The 21,945-nt window shown below is 42.7% G+C and overlaps 2 protein-coding genes across 9 annotated transcripts in view; one reads left to right on the top strand and one right to left on the bottom strand.

Moving 5' to 3' along the window:
* The first annotated feature begins 83 nt into the window (after positions 1-83).
* S1PR3 (sphingosine-1-phosphate receptor 3) lies at positions 84-10,282 on the top strand. 7 transcript variants are annotated; one of them, XM_052778504.1, is made up of 4 exons: positions 84-216; positions 5,520-8,328; positions 8,366-8,449; positions 8,494-10,282. In XM_052778504.1, exon 2 carries the CDS (start codon positions 5,698-5,700, stop codon positions 6,841-6,843), a length of 1,146 nt encoding a protein of 381 aa, XP_052634464.1. In that variant the 5' UTR covers positions 84-216; positions 5,520-5,697; the 3' UTR covers positions 6,844-8,328; positions 8,366-8,449; positions 8,494-10,282. The 7 variants fall into 7 exon arrangements, with proteins under 7 accessions (XP_052634464.1, XP_052634465.1, XP_052634463.1 ...); XM_052778505.1 differs by lacking the exon at positions 8,366-8,449; XM_052778503.1 differs by lacking the exon at positions 8,366-8,449 and having other exon boundaries at positions 8,451-10,282.
* A 1,419-nt stretch (positions 10,283-11,701) lies between these two features.
* The window catches only part of SHC3 (SHC adaptor protein 3), a 64,377-nt gene continuing 54,133 nt past the window's right edge, over positions 11,702-21,945 (bottom strand). For both annotated transcript variants that reach the window (XM_052778224.1, XM_052778223.1), the window contains 2 exons: positions 20,425-20,720; positions 11,702-17,801 (listed from right to left, as the gene is read on the bottom strand). In XM_052778224.1, the coding sequence (XP_052634184.1) occupies positions 17,673-17,801; positions 20,425-20,720 (425 nt within the window). In that variant the 3' untranslated portion in view covers positions 11,702-17,672. The remainder of the gene's footprint in view (positions 17,802-20,424; positions 20,721-21,945) is intronic.

Below are 21,945 nucleotides of genomic sequence, written 5' to 3'. Positions count from 1 at the left end.
CGGGGGTGCCCGGGCGGGGCGGCTCTGGGCAGCGGCGGCGGGGAGCGCAGAGCCGCGGGGAGCGGCGGCGGCGGCGGGGCAGGGCCGGGGCGATCCCAGCGCCGCCCGGCCCGGCGCGGCCCAGCGCAGCCCCGGGGGCCGAGCGGCGCCGTGCAGCCGGCGAGGTCGGATGCGGCGGCCGCGGAGCGCCGGGAGGACGCGGCGGGGACGCAGCAGGTACTTCGCCTTGCCTCCGGGACAGCCCTGCCCGTAAGCCCGCCTGCCCCCTTGCCCCCTCTCCCCGCTTCCTGGGCGGCGGGCTGCGCCTTGCCGGTGCCTGCCCGCCCCGCAGCCCGCCCGTCGGGGCCGTCGGCGCGGCCGCGCCCTCCGCCCTTCGGCGAGCGACGGGCGAGGTGTCCCCGGGCGGCCGGGCGGGGGGAGCGGCGCCGTTCCGCCTGCCGTGCCGGTGTCGTGGGAGCGGGAGAGCCACCGTGCAGGCGGTGCCTTCGGGATGCCACGTAGAGGCGCAGCGGCAGGCGCGGAGAGGTGGCGGCGGGTTGAGGAAAAAGCCCGAGACTGTGAGTGGAGTCATGTTTCCCGTGCGGGACGGCCACGCCGCGGACACGTCGGGGCTATTCTTAGGTACCTTAGGCGAGACGTTTGACGCCCCCAAAAGTTCAGGTCGCTGCAGCAGTGCGAATTTGCGAAGGGAGTACTGGAGTTTGGAGCGCGGGGAATATAGGTCGGGAGCGCTGGGAGCCGGTGAGGGGGAAGAAGTAGATGTGCCTTCCTTTAACGTGCAGGAATTAAAGCAGCTGGGAGCTCCTGCGTGAGAGACGCATGTGGGCTACTCGGAATTACAAAACACAAACTGATGTCTAAAATCCAAGAAGCCAAGAAAAATAACCATTTATTAAAGGCTTTTCTGAGGCTGCAAGCTGCCAGCGCATTCACTTAAAAAAAAAAAAATCCTTTGAAAGTTTGAGTTGTCCAAGACATTGTTCTGCAGCAGATGTTTGTTGTCTAAACTTCAGTTGCATCTAGCACAGCTTTATTTCAGAGTGGAAATGTGTATTGAAATGTGCTGCTGTTCTCAAAAGCCTTTTCTGCTCTTAAATTTAACACTACCAGGGCATGCCTGATAAATTACACATTTACTTTTCATCAGGAGAGTCTTTACAAATAAATAAAATACACAAAAGTTTGGCTTCAGATACGCATTCTTGTCTTTCCCTTTGCCATTTTTAAAATTGTCATTGGTGGCCAAAGAGTATGGTTGTGTGTGGAAGAGAAGGGAGAACTGCAAAGTGTGTGGTGCTGGTGAGGGGACGTCTGGTCTCTTTGGTCAAGTCTGTTTGTGGATATCTGGAAGGCAAGGAAATATGATTCCAGCTGAATTACAGTAAGTGCACTGAACGCATAGCATTGTATGTTCTTGTGTAGGCAAAAGTACATAGCGGAAAGTTAAGTCCTGTTCTCACTTGTGCTTTATTCTCACTTGTTGCTTTGGTTTCAGAGTATCATGAAAATTGAGAGCAGTTTGGCTCACTGTTTTGAAAATATAAATTTCTTGATTTTCCAGCTGTAAAGTACCCAGTGACACATGGGATGGTAAAAGCCCTCAGCTCCCTGTGGGACTCTTACCAGAGCACCTGCTGGGAACAGAGAGCGGAGATGTACTGGGGATGGTTGCTGAAGAGCTTTGGCATCCCCATTATCACAAGTTCCTCGTTGCCTCCTGGCACTGGGAATTACACATTCCCACAGGAAAATTGCAGGTTGACTCCAGCTGCCTTAGCCAGGGTGTTATCTGTGAGGAGCTGGTTGGAGGTATGGCCCCAAGTCTCTGCCTGTACCACTGCGTGGTGGGGCTGGAGAGGGCAGTGGATGTGTGCCTTGCCATAGGGCAGGTCAAGGGGTTGCGGCCTACCGCACAGCATTGCCCTTTCCATGGCACTTGTGGCACAGGGACCATACAGACCCTGGTAGACCCTAGGGATGTAAGCCATGGTAGAGAACCCCTGCTCCAACCTGGAAGGGTGCTCAACCCTACTAGATCCTTGACCTCAGCAGGAGACCACACTAACCACTGTGGAAACCCCAAAGCACGGCAGTGGGCAGGGAGGTTGCCCAGGAGGGGTAAGTCATGGTGCTTGCTGCTGACCCCAACTGCTCCCTCCATCCTTGCAGCAGGGAGGACAAAGGTCAGCCAAATAGCTGAAGGAGGCAACTGAACTGTCTTCCACATGACTGTGGTTCTTGACATTGTATCGCAGCCTTTATTAGAGTAATTTAGCAAACGTTGTTTTGGCCATCACATCCATGAGGAAGTATAGCCAAATTGCCCCTGCACTGCCAATAAGTTTATCTTTCTAGTGGTACCTGGTGGTGCAGTGATAGGGATCTTCCAGTTTGCTTTAGAGGGAATAAAACTGATTTCCAGTGGTATCAAGAGCTTGGCATATTGAGGTACGTAACCAAGGCAATGCTCAATACACAACATGCCACAGACAGGCTCTTCAGGTCTTTTTTTTAATGTTTCGAGCTGAGGTCCATACTTTGCAGCTAGTGGCTAGTCCTCTGTATGTGACTGGGACAAAGGTGTTTTGAGGAGTAAGTTGTAGAGCTGTCAGGAAGCATTGACACAGATATCCTGGACCTGGCTGCTGCTGTCTTGTTATAATATATCACCAACTTTAATTTTTCTAACTGTTAAAAAATGAATGTGCTTTCTGAGTTACTGACTACAAAGCAGGAGGAAAACAAAGAAGTAGTATGGCTGAAAGATATTACCTGGAAATGTTGCTGCCAGAATAGAATACATTTTAATTTATTACATTATTATTATTTATATTAACTTTGAAGTAGCTTGTGAATGATATTCATTCCCTGAGAGTCCTGACAAGCAATAATGTTACAGCCTCCATTGCCTTGCCACTAGCCTGTCAGAGGCAAAGATTTACTTTTGTGATACTAAGTTTGCTGTAATAATTTTTAAGGGAAGAAGTAATTATAAACAATGGAAGAGACCCTGTGTGATTTCTGCTGATTGAGTACATTGTCCATGCCTTCAGCCAGGGGAACTGGAATAGCACCATTACCTTTAGTACAGTCATGATAGTTTACAGGTGCTGAGTTGTGGCTGATAAAGTCCTGAGTCTGGCATATAATTTTCTTCACAGAAAGAAATGTATCTGTCCTTCGATAGACCAGTATGATAACTCTGCTTGGAAAAGACTTACAGAAACATTTTTTTTTGTTGCATGTGGTGCTCTTAAATGATATGAATATGATTCTCTCAGGCAGCCATTGGCCAGTCTGGTGAGTATTGCTAGTTGAGCCATCGTTAACAAGTACTTTTCTAGTCAAATGTAATTGTTTATTTTACAGTGGAAAGCACTTGCAATTCATATGGACACAGTGGCATTTTGTTGTAAGCCAATACAATGAAAGACTGTGATAGTTTATGTGATAACAGTGTGCAGATGGCAACTGAATTACAATTAGATTGAACCTTAGCTGTGGTGAAGTTGTTCTGTTGAAGACCTTAACTGTTACCATGCTTCAGAAAAGAGGTCAACAACTCAAGGGCCCAGTTCCACTCCTGGGAAATGAATGAGGTGGTTGCTGTCATCTTCAGTGTAAGAAAGACCAAGGACACCAAGCAGTAACTGTGTTTCTTGGATAATATGTCTCTCCCAGTGGGTCTCTTCACCAAAGCAGTTTGGACCTAAGAACTAGAACGGGGAAATAATAATAATAATAATAATAATAATAGTAATAGTAATAGGTAAACAGTAAATTATTTTCTCAGAAAATCATTTTAAAACATCTCAAATGTACTAAAGAATTCAAGTCAAGTCAATTCACTGTAGGCTTTTGTCAGATTACTTCTTTTCTGAAGGAGGGAACCCAGGAAAAGGTGCGGGGGGGGGAATAGGGTGTGGGTCATCCTTTAAATCCCTTTACATTCATCCGGGATGCAGTTTGCTCCTCCCCTCTTCCAGAAGGCACTTGAAAATGCATCTCCCACTTTTCAAGAGCCCAAAACCGAGTGCTGGAACAGCAGTGGCTCACATGTTTTTGTGACCTTAAGAAACCTGTATATAGAATCATAGAATCATAGAATGGTTTGGGTTGGAAGGGACCTTAAAGATCATCTAGTTCCATCCCCCCTTCCCTCGATACCCATCCTTTGAAAGTGTCTTTCATGTGCTTGGGAAATGCTCATGACCCTTGAGTAAATAAATGGTAAGGTCAGGAGCTCTAGCACTTAAAGAGTTCCTTAAACTAAGCTATTTAATTTGGGGCGAGTGGAAAGTGTCCTCTCATCCAGTACAACTTTTTATTTTCTTACCTTTCCCAGAAGAAGATTAAATCTTTACACACTTGGTTCGGATGGAATCAGTTCTCTCCTCGTCCCCATCCTGGTTGGGTTACCAAGCTGAAAAATTAGCTATCTGTTCATCCTCAGTACATACGTTTGGGTCATGAGCAATGATTCTCATTGGAGTATGCAGCAACTACACTGTAATATTTCTGGTAAAACAGTAAGTGCTTCTGACATATTCTGATGTTTTTACAAAGCTGTGCAGATCTCTTCCAATATTTATATATGGCAATGGAAAAAAGATGGCTAGGAGGATCTGCTGCGCAAATGCAACCTATCAAAGTCCATGGGAAAATGTTGCAGTTAATCTAAGTCATAACTTAAAGAAAAACAGAAGTATATTGAGAAGGACAATTAAAGTCGGTATAACTATTTTTTATTTAAAAAAAACCCAGCAACATTAAATGTATGTCTTGTATACATATGGAAAGGAAAAAAAAGTAAAGTGAACCATAAAGAAAAGCAATACTTACAAAGATGTGACTTGCTGTTTTATTTTAAAAAAGGTAGCAGAAATCCAACTAATTCAAATGGGAAGTAGGATTGATTTTATGATGACTGACTTTCAGGGCATCTCCTTAATTGTAAATAGCATAATTTTGTACCATTAAGGGTGGGAAGTTATTTTAGGCATTGGCATCAAGACTTGACACCAACTTTCTCAAGGTCTTTGCTACCTTAGGTCTGCAGGGGAAACAGGGACAAGCTTTGAAAGCAGTGAGTTTGCCCTGCTGCTACTCAGGCAGCGATGGCTGGGTGGTGGTTCAGTAGCACCACATACACGTAGATCTTTTTGAGGAGTGAGCTGGTTGCTGTGTACACTGGGGCTTGCTGGGACTGTTTTCTAGTCCTCTCACTGCTCCTCTGCATTTTTTTCAGTATGGAAATTTTGTAGGGGGAAACACCTATGAGCAGTTCTCCACATTGCCCTTGTATTTCTCCAGCAGAGATGCATGTGTGCAGAGCATGACCGACAGCTTACCCACAGCTACCTCGATAAGCATGCAGCCATGCTAGACCTTGGTGCCCCATTGTAGTCAGCGTCGCCCTCAGCTCCTGGGTTTATGTTGCAGCTTGAGCACCCACGTGGGCCATGGGTGACATGAGAAGACAGTGAGATTTATGTTGCATTTGTTGATTTTATTTTCAGAGCCTGGTTTGCAAGCTACTGTCCCAAATTAATATGCGAGGCTTGCTGGAGCTGGGGATACACACCACCTGCCCAGAGGAGTGCTTGGAGAAACGTGGCTTGATCTCCCTCTTGTGGAAAATTATTGGAACTAGACTCTCGTGATAGTAAAGAAGAAAAGTCCAGAATCGGTGAACAAATGATGGCAGCAATTACCATGCCACCTGATGCTCTTGTCAGCCCTCAAGGAAATGAAGAGATGGACTCCCTGATCGTACTGCATTATAATTACACAGGAAAGCTTATTTTAAGGGAGAAGGCAACTGATAACATAGATCTGCCCACTATTGCATTTCTGATCATATGTAGTTTCATAGTCCTGGAAAACTTGATGGTGTTGATTGCCATATGGAAAAACAATAAATTTCACAACCGCATGTACTTTTTTATTGGCAATCTAGCTCTCTGTGATCTTTTAGCTGGGATTGTTTACAAAGTAAACATTCTTATGTCTGGGAAGAAAACTCTGAGCTTGTCCTCCACAATCTGGTTCATTAGAGAAGGCAGCATGTTTGTTGCCCTGGGAGCCTCTACTTTCAGCTTACTAGCAATAGCTATTGAGCGGCATCTGACCATGATTAAAATGAGGCCTTACGATGCGAATAAAAAGTACAGAGTGTTCCTTCTCATTGGTACATGCTGGCTTATTTCAATTTCCTTGGGTGCCTTACCCATCCTTGGCTGGAACTGTATAAACAACTTACCAGATTGCTCAACAATTTTGCCTCTGTACTCCAAGAAGTATGTTGTGTTCTGTGTTAGTATCTTCATAGCCATTTTGGTTGCCATTGTCATCCTCTATGCCCGTATCTACATCCTGGTAAAGTCCAGCAGTCGTAATGTCACTAATCACAATAACTCGGAGCGGTCCATGGCACTCCTTAGGACCGTCGTGATCGTTGTTAGTGTCTTCATTGCCTGTTGGTCTCCTCTGTTCATCTTGTTCCTCATTGATGTGGCCTGCAGAGTCAAGGAGTGCTCTATCTTGTACAAAGCCAACTGGTTTATTGCTCTGGCAGTCATCAATTCTGCAATGAACCCCATCATCTACACTCTGGCCAGTAAGGAAATGCGTAGGGCTTTCTTTCGCCTTGTTTGTGGCTGCCTGATGAAATCCAGGGTGGCCAGATCTTTGCCTATTCAGGCCACACCAGATCACAGTCGAAGTAAATCCAGCAGCAGCAATACCCAGAAGCCAAAGGAAGATTTCCCACCGATGAATGTTGCCTCGTACATTGCTGAGAAAAATGAATCTCCATTTCACAACGGAAAATTCTGTAAGTAAAGGACTCCTCAATACAAGTACCTTTCTGTGGCTTTTAGATTTAAACTACAAGTGTGGTTTAAGTATTCATGCACTTAAGTCACAGGGCAAAACACTAACCACTTATTTAACTTTGAGGACTTATTTATCAACAATCATTTTCTTTGAGTGTTCATTCAATAACGCACCTGATTCAGAAAAAACCTTTCATGCTACCCAACAGCCAGGACAGAGTCCATGCACATCTAATGACATTGTGCACCACGATGGCATTGCATGATGAGGCTTCATTTGGCACTGCCTGATCTAGCAAGACATCAATAAAACCTGTTAGAAACTTAAGCATTCACTAAATACTGCTGATGAACAGAAAATGAGCCCAATTATTGCCAACAGGGAGAAAAGCTCATTACTTATGTTGGTGATTATAGTTCTCTATATGTATCTTGCTGTTATGTTAATGGCCTTATATGTATGCCGTATAAATAGCTGTATATTTGTACAATTCCTTATTACAAAGATGTTGTTTGGTAAAAGTTTACAATATGCTAAACATTGTATTGCAGTGTACAGTGTAAGGTGACAAATTATACAAATAGATGTGTTTCAATGGGGATATTTGAAAATATATGAAGTAGTAGCTTTTAACTGACAGGAACTTTAACATGTCATATCAATGCAGTATTTTTATTTTTTCTGCTGTTATTCAAACTTCTCATGTGTAGTGAAAGACAACATGACAGTTGTCATTGTGGCATTTCACAACTTATTTTAAACAAGGAGTAGTAAAATAACTCATTGAGAGAGGCTATATGTGTTCACTGTTTAAAGTAGTTAAAATGTGACCCAACAATACATGTGTATCAAGTGTGTGTACTGTTTCAATGCATATATTTTTACTTACTATTTCCAATGTATTTAAAAATGTACGTGAAACTTACGTAAACCTGTGTACATTGTGAATGCACTACTTTTAAGCTGAGATTCTTCAGTTCTGAAACAGAGATATATCATTTCAGAAAGCAATGAACCACAACGGGTCCCTGTGGAGTTCCTTCTTTTCTCTCTAGGCACTACCACAGCATGGGATTGTGTTAGAAATTCTCCCTGGGAAGAAGTTCACCCAGTGAGACAAGATCCCATTTTCTGGCAACGGGACCCTACGCTCCTACCGTCTCCAGGCACTTTTGCAGATACGAGAGGGAAGATGCGGTACAACAGGATCATGCTGAAGGGCATATCTCCATTTATTCCTGACCCTGCTTTGGATCTGGAATGAAAGCCTGTTTAGTTTGGAAGACCTGGAGCCCCAGACTTACTTTTTTGAGAGGCTGTTCCAGAGAAACCTGTATGAAAACAACTTTACGGTTCATTACTGCCTTACCAGCCTCAGTACAGGATGGTGTTCAGCATCAAAGGGCTTCCCTGAGACCTAGAGCAGTTAAGACTTCATAAACATCTGATTTCAAGTGTGCATGGAAGTGGCTCATGGTACTTCCATCAATAGTTGCAGTCTGCATGGAAGTGGTACTTCCATCAATAGTTGCAGTCTGCACGGAAGTGGCCCGTGGTACTTCCATCAGTAGTTCAGTCCGGATGGAAGTGGCCCGTGGTACTTCCATCAATAGTTGCAGTCTGCATGGAAGTGGCCCGTGGTACTTCCATCAATAGTTCCAGTCCGCATGGAAGTGGCCCGTGGTACTTCCATCAATAGTACTTCATGGCTGGAGGCTTCAGTGGAGGCTGATGGGAAATTTTGATACTAGTTCTTATTGCCTTTTAGTAAGAATGTAAGCATTAAACTTTATTGGGCTCTTTCAAAAATTTGTGTTTAATGTCTCAAATCACACCTTGCCTTATGCACAATTAGTAGTAGTTGAGGCTTTTTTAATACGCAGCCTGAAAGAGCTCATCCTTAGCTTTACTCTGGTCTTAATCATTTAAAGCAGCAGCATTAGACTCTTCCCAAGTGTGTACAGTGTATAAGTAAGTTGTGTAATGTGTGTAGCAGAAGCCTTTAAAATGTCGAGATTTGCGTTGTGATTATCTTTTACAAGTTAACGGTCTGCTTGTAAATGTTTTATGGTGTTAGAAAAGTGTAAGAACAAAGAAAAGCTGTATTTGAATGAAATAACTGTGAAAGAGTGTAGTTAGTGTGAAGTAATTTCTACCAAAAATGTTGAAAAGCAGTGCACTTAGAGAAAAAGAAAAAGCTAAATTAAGCTAAGCATGATATAACTATATGAACTGCAGATACAGGCTGGGTCAGCAGCTCTGTAGCTTTGTGAGAAATAGAACTGGTGACATTGCATTGCCATGGCTTGCTTAGGTTTTTAGATCTTACAGTGCTACCTGGCTGTATTTTCAGTGTGGAAGTTCTCCCCTGAAGTTGTGTCTTTGAAAACTGCCAGCTAAAATATTTGTGTGCTTCTAAATGTTAGTTCATGAAGTGGTGGCACGTGGCAGCATTCCTTGCTACTGTAGAGCAAAAAGGCCTTCGCAACACAATGGTTTGAGAAAACATTGTGGCTGACCCCACACCAGCTCTCATGTCAAGGATGTTACGTGATTCTCTCTGTTTAGGTGAAAAAAATGAGTATTTTTAATAGCCAAAGTCCAAGAATATGCACATAAAAGTGAGTTTTAACATCTGGATTCTAGCCTTAGCTACTGTCAGAGTTGATGCAAGGTACAAGTAATGCAAGCAACTCCACTGTTGGAGGCCATGTGATTGCATGTCACTACAAAAACCTTTCACTCTACTCTGATTTCCTTCTCTTTGTTTTGGAGCTGTGGGGATATTTTGTTAGTTCACTACCCTGCTGTACTTGAAGCAGGCTCCCAAGATTCATGGGTTCACATATAACTGATAATATAATTTGCAAAGTACTTATGACTGAAGAGAAGAAAAACTATTGTGGATACAGTCTTCAGTGTGTACATCCCACTGGGACGTATTAGGTAAAGCACAGATTCTGGAAGATTTCAGAGCAAAATTTTCAAGTAGGGCAAGTGAAGGGCTTAACAGCAGTAGGCCATAAACAACCAGGAAGATGTCCTATCCTTGAAGCTGGAAAAAGATGGAGAATAGCTTCTTTCACCCTAAGATACTGAAAGTTCCTTAAAATACATCCCAGAATCCAAGCTTTTTATCATCTAGGCTGATTTGAGCATACAAGAAACTGAATCAGGTCTCCCTTTCCCAATTGGTTTTACATGGAGCAAAAGCTACAAAGGAGACTAACATTTCATTCATGTTATTTCATTAATTGGAATATTTATTTTGGTTCTGGATTACAGAAGAAAGGCAAATCAAATGACCTAAGGAGGAAAAAAAAGCTTTCACAGGATGCTTTCCAAAAGTCTTTTATTGCCAACAGTCTTACAGAGTATTTTCAACTGATTAGGTACCATAAACATTTTGAAAACTTCTAATTAAATCTCAAACCTTTGAACCAAAGTTGTTGTGTAGCAGTCATTTTTTCAAAGAATTGTAAAAAAGGTTTTGGTCTTCTATGGAAGACACGCATTTAAACTTTGGGTGTCATGCCTGAAAGCAGTACCTGTGGGAACGAACGCTGTGCAGCCAAAGGCAGTAGGCTCTGCCTCTACCGTCCCCGGAGTCGGGGACAGGCTTTGCCCATGCTTTCCTGGGGGCAGACTCGGTCCCTTGGCTTGCCTGCTTGGAGGGCTGTCTGCTCCAGCAGCACCGCGCACGGCTGCTCCCTTGCAAAGGCACATTTTATGAGGAGTGACTGTAGTTAGGGTGTCACGCTGCCTACAAGGTTTGTCGTTTCCACCTGCTCTAGCAAGAAAATGGAAAACACGCCGGTGCGTGAAGTGCTGGGTGCCAAAAAGCTGGGGTCCTGAGAGCGGCCGCTCTGCCCCTGCTGAGCGGAGGTGGGCTGGCGTCTGCCCCGGGTGGTGCCATTTAATCTACCAACCAAGGGCGCAGCTCGGCCCCTTGGCTTTGCTGGGAGCTGTGGACCCCGTGGCCATCCCAGGCCTGCCAACACTCCCTTCTCATGGCAAAACTCGGGGGGGGGGGGGGGGGGGCAGGCACGGCAGCAGTGATCATGGGTTTCTGCTTGGCCACCACTGAGCTGTGAGGCTTGCTGCAGCCCTGAAGCCTCCTGGCAGCTGAAGTGGGCTGGAGGCACCGTGTGGAGGCATCCCGGTGCCCATGCTGCCTTCAGGGCTGCAATTCTTCTCCCCAGGAGCAACGTAACTGCCCAGGGCATTCCCGGGCTCAACTTTTCATGAAGTGGACAAGAGGGAAGGGCCTTTGCAAGGAGACGCTCAGGCGGTGGAGGAAGAGGGTTTGGGGAATATCAGCCCAGCTAAGCTTCCTTCTGGCATGGAGCCTTTCTCTTCTCCACAGTACAGTGAATAGCTGCTCTTGCATGGGCCTTGTCCTTGCAGTCACTCTCCACAGAAAGACCATGGAGTGGGCTACCCTCACCTATTCAGCGTGCCGAGCAGGAAAGCTACCTTTTCAGGAGAGGGCATCATCTGGCCCAGAAAGAGGGCCCGTACGAGCAATTACTTGCATCATGAAAATGGTATTTGTCAAAAATCAACCCGTGGACATCGGTGTTGCCTCTGTCAAAGTAAATGGAGCTCCTCTGATGTAAAGTTAGTGTAACTGAGGTCAAACTCCTCATGTGCCATTCAGTCCTCTGACATTTTTCACCCTATTTCTACTGAGATGAGTAGTTCATTGACTAACTAATATTCAATATCCAGGTAAACCTTGAAGAATTTCATTTCTTCTGCTACAAAACGGGCATCCCTCCAGGTAAATAAAAAAAAAAAAAAAAAAGTAGGCCATTGGGGAACCTGGGCATAGGAGGACAGACTCAAGCCCACTTTACATGCATTTCAATCCAATAGTAGTGCTCATTATTTTATTACTTTGGTTAATCATATACAAACTGAATAGTCAGAAAACAGTTGCATGACACACATATTCCAAATTCTGTTGCTCAAGGACTTCCTCAGAGACAAAATTTGCCTCTATAACCAGAATACCACAATCAGCGGACAGGCAAAAACTTGAGATTCACGAAAGTGGTTGGGAAAATAAATGATCACAATATTTCCACATACATTATTTTTCCTGCAATTCTCAGTTAAAAATGTTTCTAAAAGTGATAAATATTAATAAGTAACAGATGTACAGTCAAACTCCCTTTTACAGCAAAATATGCACTTTTTTGTTATGTTGTTGCTGCCCACACAGTGCAAAGAAAAACAATTACCTCAAAAGAAGAAACCTGGATTAAGGTTTAACTCTGCAGGACTTCACTGAGAAGCAGTTATCACACCAATCCAGCCACAAAAGACACAAATATATACCAATTATAATCTTTACATTCTTCACTTAATAAAAAATTTCACTGATTTTGAATGAATATATGCCTGGGTGTGTTTGGTGGGGTTTGCCTCATGGAAGAAAAAGGAGGACTGCTGGAAAAGGCTGTCATTTGACCTGTATGTTATTTGACCTTCACTATAGCTACATAAAATGTAAATCTGCATCTTAATCTCAAAATCTGAGGCTACCTTCCTTTTCTGAGTCATCTGTGCTGTCTTCCACAAAGTGGCGTAGCTGAACAAGTCACCCAGCTTTAGCTTCCTTCTTCCTTTGGTTGCCATGGCTTGTTCTGTTGTCAAACAAGGTTTAAACACTCTTTAGATGGTGCTTTTGCTAGAAATGTATAGCTCTGAAATCTTACCCCCTTTACTGAGACAAAAAAAAGCCCTGTTTTTTCTCAATGGAAGCCATACAAGATGCCTATGTTGGAGTATGCAGAGGAACAGATCAGGGCATATGAACATAAAAGTCTCAAAAAGAGATGAGCACTAGGCATTGCCTAAGTATTTTGCAGTTCCCCTCCCCAGAGGTTCCGCTTTAACTCTATCAACCAATTAACATGTTTATAATTTGGCAATAGCTCTCTATTTTCATCAGTGGCTTATAAGCCTATTGGCTCATGTTTCCAGGCTTCACATTTCTTATCCCTGGGGTTTTCTCTCCCAAGACAGCTTTTCACACCCTGTCCAAGCCTCTGGTGAACTGCAGGCCAATTGTACGTCCATGTTATCTTTTCCACGGGCCTGCCCTCATTCCAACTGCATCCAATGCAGCTGTGAGCAAGGTCCGCAGACACTGTGTGCCAGCGAGTAGAGTAAGTACAGCTGAGCACAGAGCTTTTAGTGGGACTTTGCCCATATCCTGACAGCTTTGAGAAAGCATAGATTTGTGGAGAGTGCAACCCTAGGTTCAGGCAAAAAGACCTAGCAAATCAACATATTTTTGACAGTACACTAAGGTAAATCTGAATTTGGATTTTATGCAGACATATTTTTTAAATGTCTGAGACATAAAAAGGGAAGTCTTCAGCTTAGACTTTGTTTATGCAAATATGGTTTACTTAATATAAATTCTTGGTTCTACCACTTACTTCAGACATTGGATGCTAAGAACAAAGGCCTGGAAGCAGGATTTGTAACCTTTTGTCAGAACATTCACAAGTTCCAAATTTCCCCTTTAGAGCTGCAAATTTCCTGGAGGCTGCAAAACTCTGCTAGTTTTCAAATGGAGCATTTGCTACTTACAAATATCTAAATATGCATCAATTCTATTATGAATACATTGTAGCTGGCATCTGGCACTTGATGTGCCAGAAGCAATCACACTGTGGTATAAATTTTTTTAAATTCTCCTCATCTTACTGCACAACATGATGCCTGGGGACCATGATGATAAGAAATGGGAGCATATTATTCCACAGAGGAGAAAAAGAATGAATCCAGGATATGGAAAATTTAGTGCTGGCAGGTGACATTTGCCAGACTGTTAGTAAACATTTTCTTCTGGTGACAGTGCACATTTTGCAGGCGAATCCCGGTCGCAGGACTATGTCTTTTGTTCAAGCGTTTACTGACCATGTGTGTCAAAGAGGTTTCTGGCAGAGCCAGTGGTATCTCCCATTGTGAACCCTGTAGGATGTGAAGTGGAGGGAAGCTGCTGTATAACCTTCTGTCCTCACTGTGTGTGCAAAGCCCTGGGCAGGGAGGCAGGCAGCAAGCCATGGAAATTGCATCTCCTCCTATGGTCTCCACCCAGGCGTGCCCAGTTTGAACAACCTCTTCTTGCACTAGGGAAGGGAATGTGGGAGTCCTCACTCTGAGCAAACTGCCACTGAAGTCAGAAGGTAATTCAGTTTTCAAATCACATTTTCTACCTTTGAGGTTTCATTGCTTCTGAGGCACCTGAAATAACTGAAAGTTTGGGAACATGACTGTACCTCAATGTCCAGTCTATCACTGCTTTTTATAGGTAATTTTATTATCCTAATAATTACTCTAGATCTGCAATGAAATGAATCAGGAACATTTGGTTCACTTCTGAAAGTTCTTTGTTTAAAGGAATCAAATGCATTTTCATTGCTCATAGTTCACATAGTTGCAACACAACTGGAATCAAAACTGATAATCTGACAGGACTCAAACGCAACGTAGACAGCCTTGCAGGATATTTACAGCTCCAGTTCTGACTTCTCAGCTATCCCCTGGGAAAATATCAAAGGAAACCATAATATGTCTAATCTCAGTGCTTTCTATTGAGTCTAGCAAATTTGTTCTTTCAGTAAAATCCCAGTTCTTGAAGTCATGGTACTGAATTATCACCAGCAAGTGTCTAGCCCTTGGGATTGCATAAAAGAGAATAAAAAGAAAAGGTGAGGGGACTCAAAACCAACGGCAATCATTAAAAGGCTCAAATTATTATTTGTCGGCTGTCTGGTTTTCAGCCAATTGCACAGCATTTGAGCCTATCTATCTCATAACTTCTACATGTCTTAAATTGCTGGCAGTGTTGGCTCCTCACAGAAATGAGCCCTGCCTCTCTAGCAGGTTCAATTAGCTCTTGTTGAGCTCAGTGTAAAATGGTCTTTGACTCTGACAGCAACAGGTCTGGAACTGCTATCCAAATGGCTATACAGTTTTTATACCATTTTTATATAGGGGAAAGCCAAATCTACCAGAGTGACAGTGACAAAAAGCAATGGCAGGATCCACAAAAGGAGCACTGATTGGCCCACTTGCCCTTCCTTCCTGGACAGCTTTGAGATCATTTGGTTCCCAGTGACTTAGAAAAGCCTCTGGATCATCACACCTGGCCAGACAGGATCCGCTGGCCCATTGCGGCAGCAGGGCACTGCCACAGCCCAAAGGTGCTACCACTACCTAGGACCAAACTGCATCTGATCAAGCTATGTGTAACCTCTGCATCATCAATGGGTGTGCTGAGCTGGCCAAATTGGCTGTGCTGACAGAGCATCTTAAAATAACCACATTTTTCTGGAGGCAGAGTTTGTGAAATGTAGTCTGCAGAATTTAGTATTTCTGTCAAGCTGTTTCATTTTGTGTCTCCTTGCCACCTGCTTTAACTTCCAAAACATGCAGCTAAGCCACTGCTAAGTTATTAAAGTTACAGCTAGGACAATGGTAAAAAATTTTAGATGCTTATTTCAGTGTATGTTTAGTGCCTTCATTCATACACCCGTACGTTGTCACATTTTTCCAGGCATACACTGACAGGGTATTTAGCAGGTATTTAATCTAAAACAGACATAGGCAGCAGGTGGGATTTTTGACAGATCTAAGGGAGTTAGGCACCTGGCTCTTACTGAAATGATATACAACATTCAAAGTACGAAAGAGGCCTTCTCTTAGAGTTAGTGATAGCACACTTAAAACTTTCCAAGACATGGCTATAGGGAGCATGGAATGACAAGTGTTACATATGACAAAAAAGGTGGCAATTGAGATACTTCGAACTGGAATATGGAGACATGGATGCTCTTAAATAAAGTCATTTTGATGGATACTGCTTTGGGGTATAAGATCTCCTCACATTCCCTTGCAATTTCCAACCTGGTAAAAGGACAACCCAAATTTTAAGAATTCCGCTAACCTCAGTGCCATACTAATTAGGGTTGCAATGCAGCATTTAATTTCTTTCCTTTGCTCTCAGCTCCCACCCAGACCTAGAAATATCAACTAATAACTATCTATCTGCAATAAAATTAATCACAAGCATTTGGTTCACTAATGTCTTAGTTTGGCTTCTGAATGTCTTGATTACAGAATCAAGTGTGGTTTTATTGCACAGATCGTATGATTAGTCTTAGGTGCCTCAATCATTTTCATTCTTGGGATCAACCAAAACCAAACTTCCCAAGTTGCAATTTCACCATATTTCAAAGCAGAAGGTACAAGAAAATTATTTCAGAATTTTCATATCATGATCCTACCTGAATGTATTCTATGGGAATACTTCAGTCAGTCTGGTTGTAGTTTGACAAATTTTTAAGCTTAGCAACTTCTTAAAACCAAATCTAATTTTAAGTAGATTTAAGTATTGACTATTTCAGTGTAGGGAGGTGCTTAACCTAGACTTATCCTGCTGAGTCTTGGCCTTTATGAATCAAGTCTGTAGGTTTGATTTGGTGCTAGAGAAGACCTTGGAATGCTGAAGGCTAAATCCTGATTCTGGCACAAACTTTGCCTTTACAGAAACTGTGTCTATTGAATCTGGCTCTTGATAAGCCTCATAAAATAGGAAAACAACTTCATATAGTGCTTGCATTTGAATAGTACAAACCTTCATTAAAACATTTCCCAGTACCAAAAGCCAAGGACATTTCTGCCAGAAAGGCATCTTTCGTGTATGTGTATTTTTCAACCTGATATTTAGAGAAAAGCAGTATGTTTGCCATACCTATCACTTGCTGAAGGCCGAAGTGAAGTTATGCTTTGGTAGGTAAATGCAAATGGCATCATTTGCAGAACTGACAACAGAGTCATGATAGTTTTCACTGTTTATCAGAAGAAAAGATTTTTCAGATATGTCATTGAACAACCACGTACATCTTGCATTAAACCTATTAAACACAAGTTATTTGAACTTGCCTAACCGTTATGTAACATCTCATTGGAGACTGGTAGTCAAGGTCACCTAGATCTTCACCATAAGCAGAGAACTACTTATAAACAACCTTAGCACTCAAATTAATAAATTAAAGTTACAGAATATTATTATATTATCATTAGAAAAATCAAATGCACACACCTTGTACACAGAGAGATCACACCAAATCATTGTTAAAGCAAGATACAGATGTTTTGAGTAGCATCATATAAGAATTCAAACTTGACATCAGAAAGATAAAATGTTTTTGATATCAGTGACACTGAGTAACACTCTTAAAAACCATTTTATGCTGAATTTCCGAGTTGGAATACTAATAGCTGAATTCAGACTCCTTCCATAGTTAACCTGTAATCCACCTGTAATCCCCATAGTTGTGCTTCTTAGGTAAAATCAGAAATAAGATTCCCAATATTCATTTTCTCAAGAAATTGAGACTGCTGAATTCTATTTTTATCTGGACAATCACAATTGGCATTTTTCTTCTGGTAAAAACACATGGCACAGAAGATAGTTCTATACTGTCAACAAACTGACTTGAAAAATATAAATATATACTGTATTTATATATAATGTGTATATATACACTATCAATATTCACATTAGAGAATCTGAACAATTTTATTGAAATTACTTTTTAAGAAAGCCTTCTGCTGTGACTTCATGTCTACATAAAGCATTGAGAATTTTCAAGTGTACCATGTGAAATGGGGCTTCTTAAACCTAAAGAAAACATATTGGTGAAATATATGTGAATATGCATTTTTTTATAATGTACTTGTTTTTTCAGATCTGCAATCTCTACCAGTTATAGCTTGCAAATTACAAAAACTAAAACGGTTATCCGGAGTCAGTGTTTCCTCTCAGCAGGCTGCTGCAGGCAGAGTTCACTTCCAGAAGAAACTATTGGCAAATTATTCTCGAGATGATGATTGATGAGATGACTTATGCTGTCAAAGACACGATCTTTTGTACGAACCTTCAAAAAAAGGATGCAAGAAGATAGATTAAAGAGAAAAATACTTTTTCCCTTAACTTCGCACTAAAATTCTCTAAGAATAAAATAACACAATTAATCATGTTTTAGAGACTGATCCTTCCCCATGGAAATCAGTGGAAATTAGGCATTTCTGGAGTTTTGCTTCTGTTTTGTCTTTTACTCCCTCTATTCTACCAAAACAGGTAATTTGCCTATGGGCCAGTCTACTACTATTACTTTCTGAATAGGTCTGATTGAAAACTTCCTGTACAACATTTTGTTTCACTATAAGCCAGATTTTTAGATCAAATTGTCTTCTTGGCAGAGCAGAGGTCCTCTTCAGCGAATGTCATGCTAGTGTAAAGCTTTGTATTGGGATGGCTCTACACGGCCTCAAGAAAAAGCCTGTGAGCACTGCTCTGAAGTGTCATCTATTTTCCTTGAACTTTTCTCAGAAAGCGAGAACAACTTTTGTTAAAACTTTCCAAAGTCAGCTTATGCTGTGGTGGGCACCTCGTTTGAAATATTTCAGTCTTCATCATTAATTTCTGGCAAAACTGCTAGAAACTTAGCACAGGATGTCACAGGGTAAAAAAAGAAACAAACAACTTTGATGGTGAATGATGCTATCTGCTCACTCCACATGTAGCTGTATCACTGAAGAAATCCAGCATGCTCTCCTGATTTCTGAAACATACTGTTTTGAAACATCACTTTCTGTAATTATTCAAAGCTGTATTTTCAAAATGAAAAGATATCTTTAAAACAGCGGTAACTTTCCTTATCTATATTTAGATTAACACATTTTCAGTCCATTCAACTCTGCGAGATTTTCTCACCCTAAGCAATATGCTCTGTCATCACCAGAGTTCAAGCCCTATTTCTAAATCCAGCAAAAATCCTGCAGTCCTCCATTTTAAGCATCCCTTGCCTGAACTAGAGATCTTTTTTTTTGTCAGCTGGATGAGAGCAGAAGGAATTGGACAGTTAACTCTGCTCTGAAAACACACTCTTAAGAGCAGTAACGTGTCACTGGGAAATTTGTGTGTGAAATGAATTTTCAGGCAGGCTTTGTGAGCATCATTTTTTACAAATAATCACGCCAAGGCCACGTGGAAGAAATGCAAGCCGCTGGCGCGCTGCTTCGGCTGGCCACGCATTGGCATTTTATTGACAATTCTCTGCTCTGACAAGTAGCAAATAGGGCTGCTCTGGAGCTGTGTCAGAGTCCCACAAATCATTTATAGACAGCACAGCTAACTTAAATACAGCCGCAGAAAAGCTGTTGTTCTCAAGCTGTGCCTCCTGAGCAAGGAGTTTCAGAGCCATATGGGCCATGATGGCACATCACAAGTAAGCTGAGGGAGGGGATAGGTGCAGAGAACAAGCAGGTCTCTACACAAGGAGGTCAGCAAATTTGTGCTGCACTTAGAGGCAGTGCAGAAAAGATGGGGGGGGGGGGGGCTCCATCCTTTGCAGGAGGAAAATGTCCCAGGAGTCCTCACAGGGCCCAAGTACTCTATGCCAGTCAGCAAAGCAGCAGAGTTCCCAGTGGGACATAGCACTTGCCACGTCACACAGCATTGTTTTTCTTGCAGTAGCCTGTAACAGCAATTTGTGGGTTTACACTGAAGGGAGAATTAGGGGGCCCTGCTGCAGGAGTCACAAAACTGCTGGCAAAAGTTTAGCGAAGGAGGCTGCGTCCCCAGGGGATGGAGCCAGTTCCCCAGGCTGGTGTCCTGGTCAAGCCCAGGATAAGGCAGTCGGCACCTAAAAAGTGCAAAACCATTCTTTGACTGGCCTCATGTGGCAAATGTGATTACAACAAGTACCACAGGCATTTCTCACCGTAGTGTTACAACCTCTGCAGGACTGGCATAATTCTGCCACAGGTTCCTCAGCTGAAACAGATGCCAACAGGAAAACTTTACAGGCATTTCTCAATTTACTTTGGGGCTTGTCACCTAAAGTTGTCTTTTACAGAGGAGAAGGAGTTGCCCACTCTCAGTTACCAGGAGCCAAGAATAAAACATGTGGCAATCCTTTCATTCTCTCAGACGAGACTAAGCCTCCCCAGAAGCACAAGAGGACAGCTGCAGAAAACTAGAGCTCCCTTGCCCTCTCCATCCTGCTGCTGGGAGTGTCCCTTTGTTGGCTAAGGGAGTCCCTGGGCAGCAAAGAGATGGAGCAGGTTTACCTCAGTTATCTCCTGGGCTTACATGCAGGAAAACACAGAGGGCCTGGTCCGTACCCTGGCTGACAGATATCATGTGGAAATTGCTGGCATGCAGGCTGACCAAATTTGCACATCCACCAGCAGCTTCTCAGCAGGAAGGCTAAAGAGGTGGCTTAGCTGCACTTTTGACTAAGACTGTACTGCTGTGGCCAAACCTTGACCTTGCTGGGAGGGAATCAGGTCCCGAAGGCTCCCTGCAATGTACAGAAATCATGCAGTGGGCCTTCTGCTAGGCATCAGGGAGAGAATTAGAGATGTGATGGCATATTAGAGATATGGGGCTGTACTTACAATCAGTTGTGAATAAGCTGTAAACAAGGTTAAACACATTTAGAGAAAATATGTAGAGTCAGAAACCTCCTGTATTACTGAGGAGTCAGCACTTACAGTTCCTTCTGGGTCCACCAAAAGAAGATGCTTGGCTTGGCCGTTGTGCATGCCTGTCAGCACATAGGAGCCGGGATTCGTGGTACTCTTCCTCACGAGGAAGTCTCCACATTTCTTTAACAGCTGTTCTGCTTCTTTCCTGCTCATTTCTCCTTGATACCACGGCTCTGTACTCAGCTGTTCAGCTACAGTCCGGTCAGCTGCTCTGGATAAAAGAGGACTGGTGCATCCCGTGGAGGTGGATTTTCTCAGTGCAGCCTCAGACGTTTGGTTCTTGAGGGCATCTTCAAATGGTTCTGGTTATGGAAATAGAAAGAAGGGCAAGATCACTCAGAGGTAAATCATATTACAAAATGGTGATATTTCAGTCATTTTTAACTGGATTTATTCTGTGTTATAGCCACTTCCCTTTGTCTTTATGATAAAACTGAGTGAAGATATACTGCTAGGCCTACTGATTTATGGATTATATTAAGACTGAGGAGTGTAATATGTTAAAAATGTATGTTATGCAGAGAAAGATGCTGACAAAAATCGGAGCAAACCTTGGCAGGAGCTTTTGAAAGGGACTGATTTTATTTCAGTAATGGCTATTGTCAACAGTTGCATTTATATGCCCTGGTACTGGGCAGAGGTCTCCTTTTGTCTTGCCAGGCACGTCAGACAGTTTAATTTCAAATAAATTGCATAATATGGGTACCCAATGTCATTATACTCATATCTGGTCTCTCTTCAAACAATATATTCATTTTAAAATTATCCATTACTGAGTCCCCAGCCCAAGGGTATGTCTAGAAGGGATCAGTTGCCCTTACCACTCAGCCTACCACTAGCCTCCACCTAGGAAGAGGACTTTGCAACACAGGCACAGGCTAACACCTTTAACGTGATTTACCAAGCTGAAATCAGCCTCGGGGAAGAATCTTTTAAACCTCAGCTAAATCCTGAACTCAGTGTTACTTTCTGTAGAGTGGAATAGAAAGATGTGTCATTACAGATCCCAACAGTCTTACAGAAATAGTAAATAGGTCAGTGCATGCTTCATTAAATGCTGTACTGACCTATCGGAAGCTATTTTCCTTTGCAAGACCTTCATCTGGCCAACTAGTGCATATTAAAAAGAGATACTGTTCTGTGCCCACTAGACTTACAAAAGGACATCTGCAGAGCAGTACTGTGAAGCAATACACCAGCTCTAAATAGACTGCTCAGATGTGAGGAGTACACAGCCATGTTTGCATGGGGCAACAGAGGATTAATTTAGCTCAGAGAAATAGGGTAAATACTGTGCCATCACAGCTTATTGATACCTCAGCTAATTCTTAAAACCAGCTTATATACGCATTCACTACATTGCAGTCTGCACTAAGCCCAACACGTTTAGCTCAACAAACCACTAACTTAGGGCTAGTTGACATGTTTTCTAATACTACTTTTCCGCAATGATTGAATGGTTAATAAAGTTTAATGAAGGCTGGAAGATGAGAAATCTGTTTTTAGGAAAAGAATGCGTATAAAATA

This window comes from Harpia harpyja, chromosome Z, assembly GCF_026419915.1.
Source record: "Harpia harpyja isolate bHarHar1 chromosome Z, bHarHar1 primary haplotype, whole genome shotgun sequence".
Taxonomy (NCBI): Eukaryota; Metazoa; Chordata; class Aves; order Accipitriformes; family Accipitridae; genus Harpia; species Harpia harpyja.
This window is presented reverse-complemented; position numbering and strand designations above follow the sequence as displayed.

Bases quoted from the DNA above. Each gene is read 5' to 3' on its own strand.
- S1PR3 (XM_052778505.1), top strand. From the start codon at position 5,698: ATGATGGCAGCAATTACCATGCCACCTGATGCTCTTGTCAGCCCTCAA.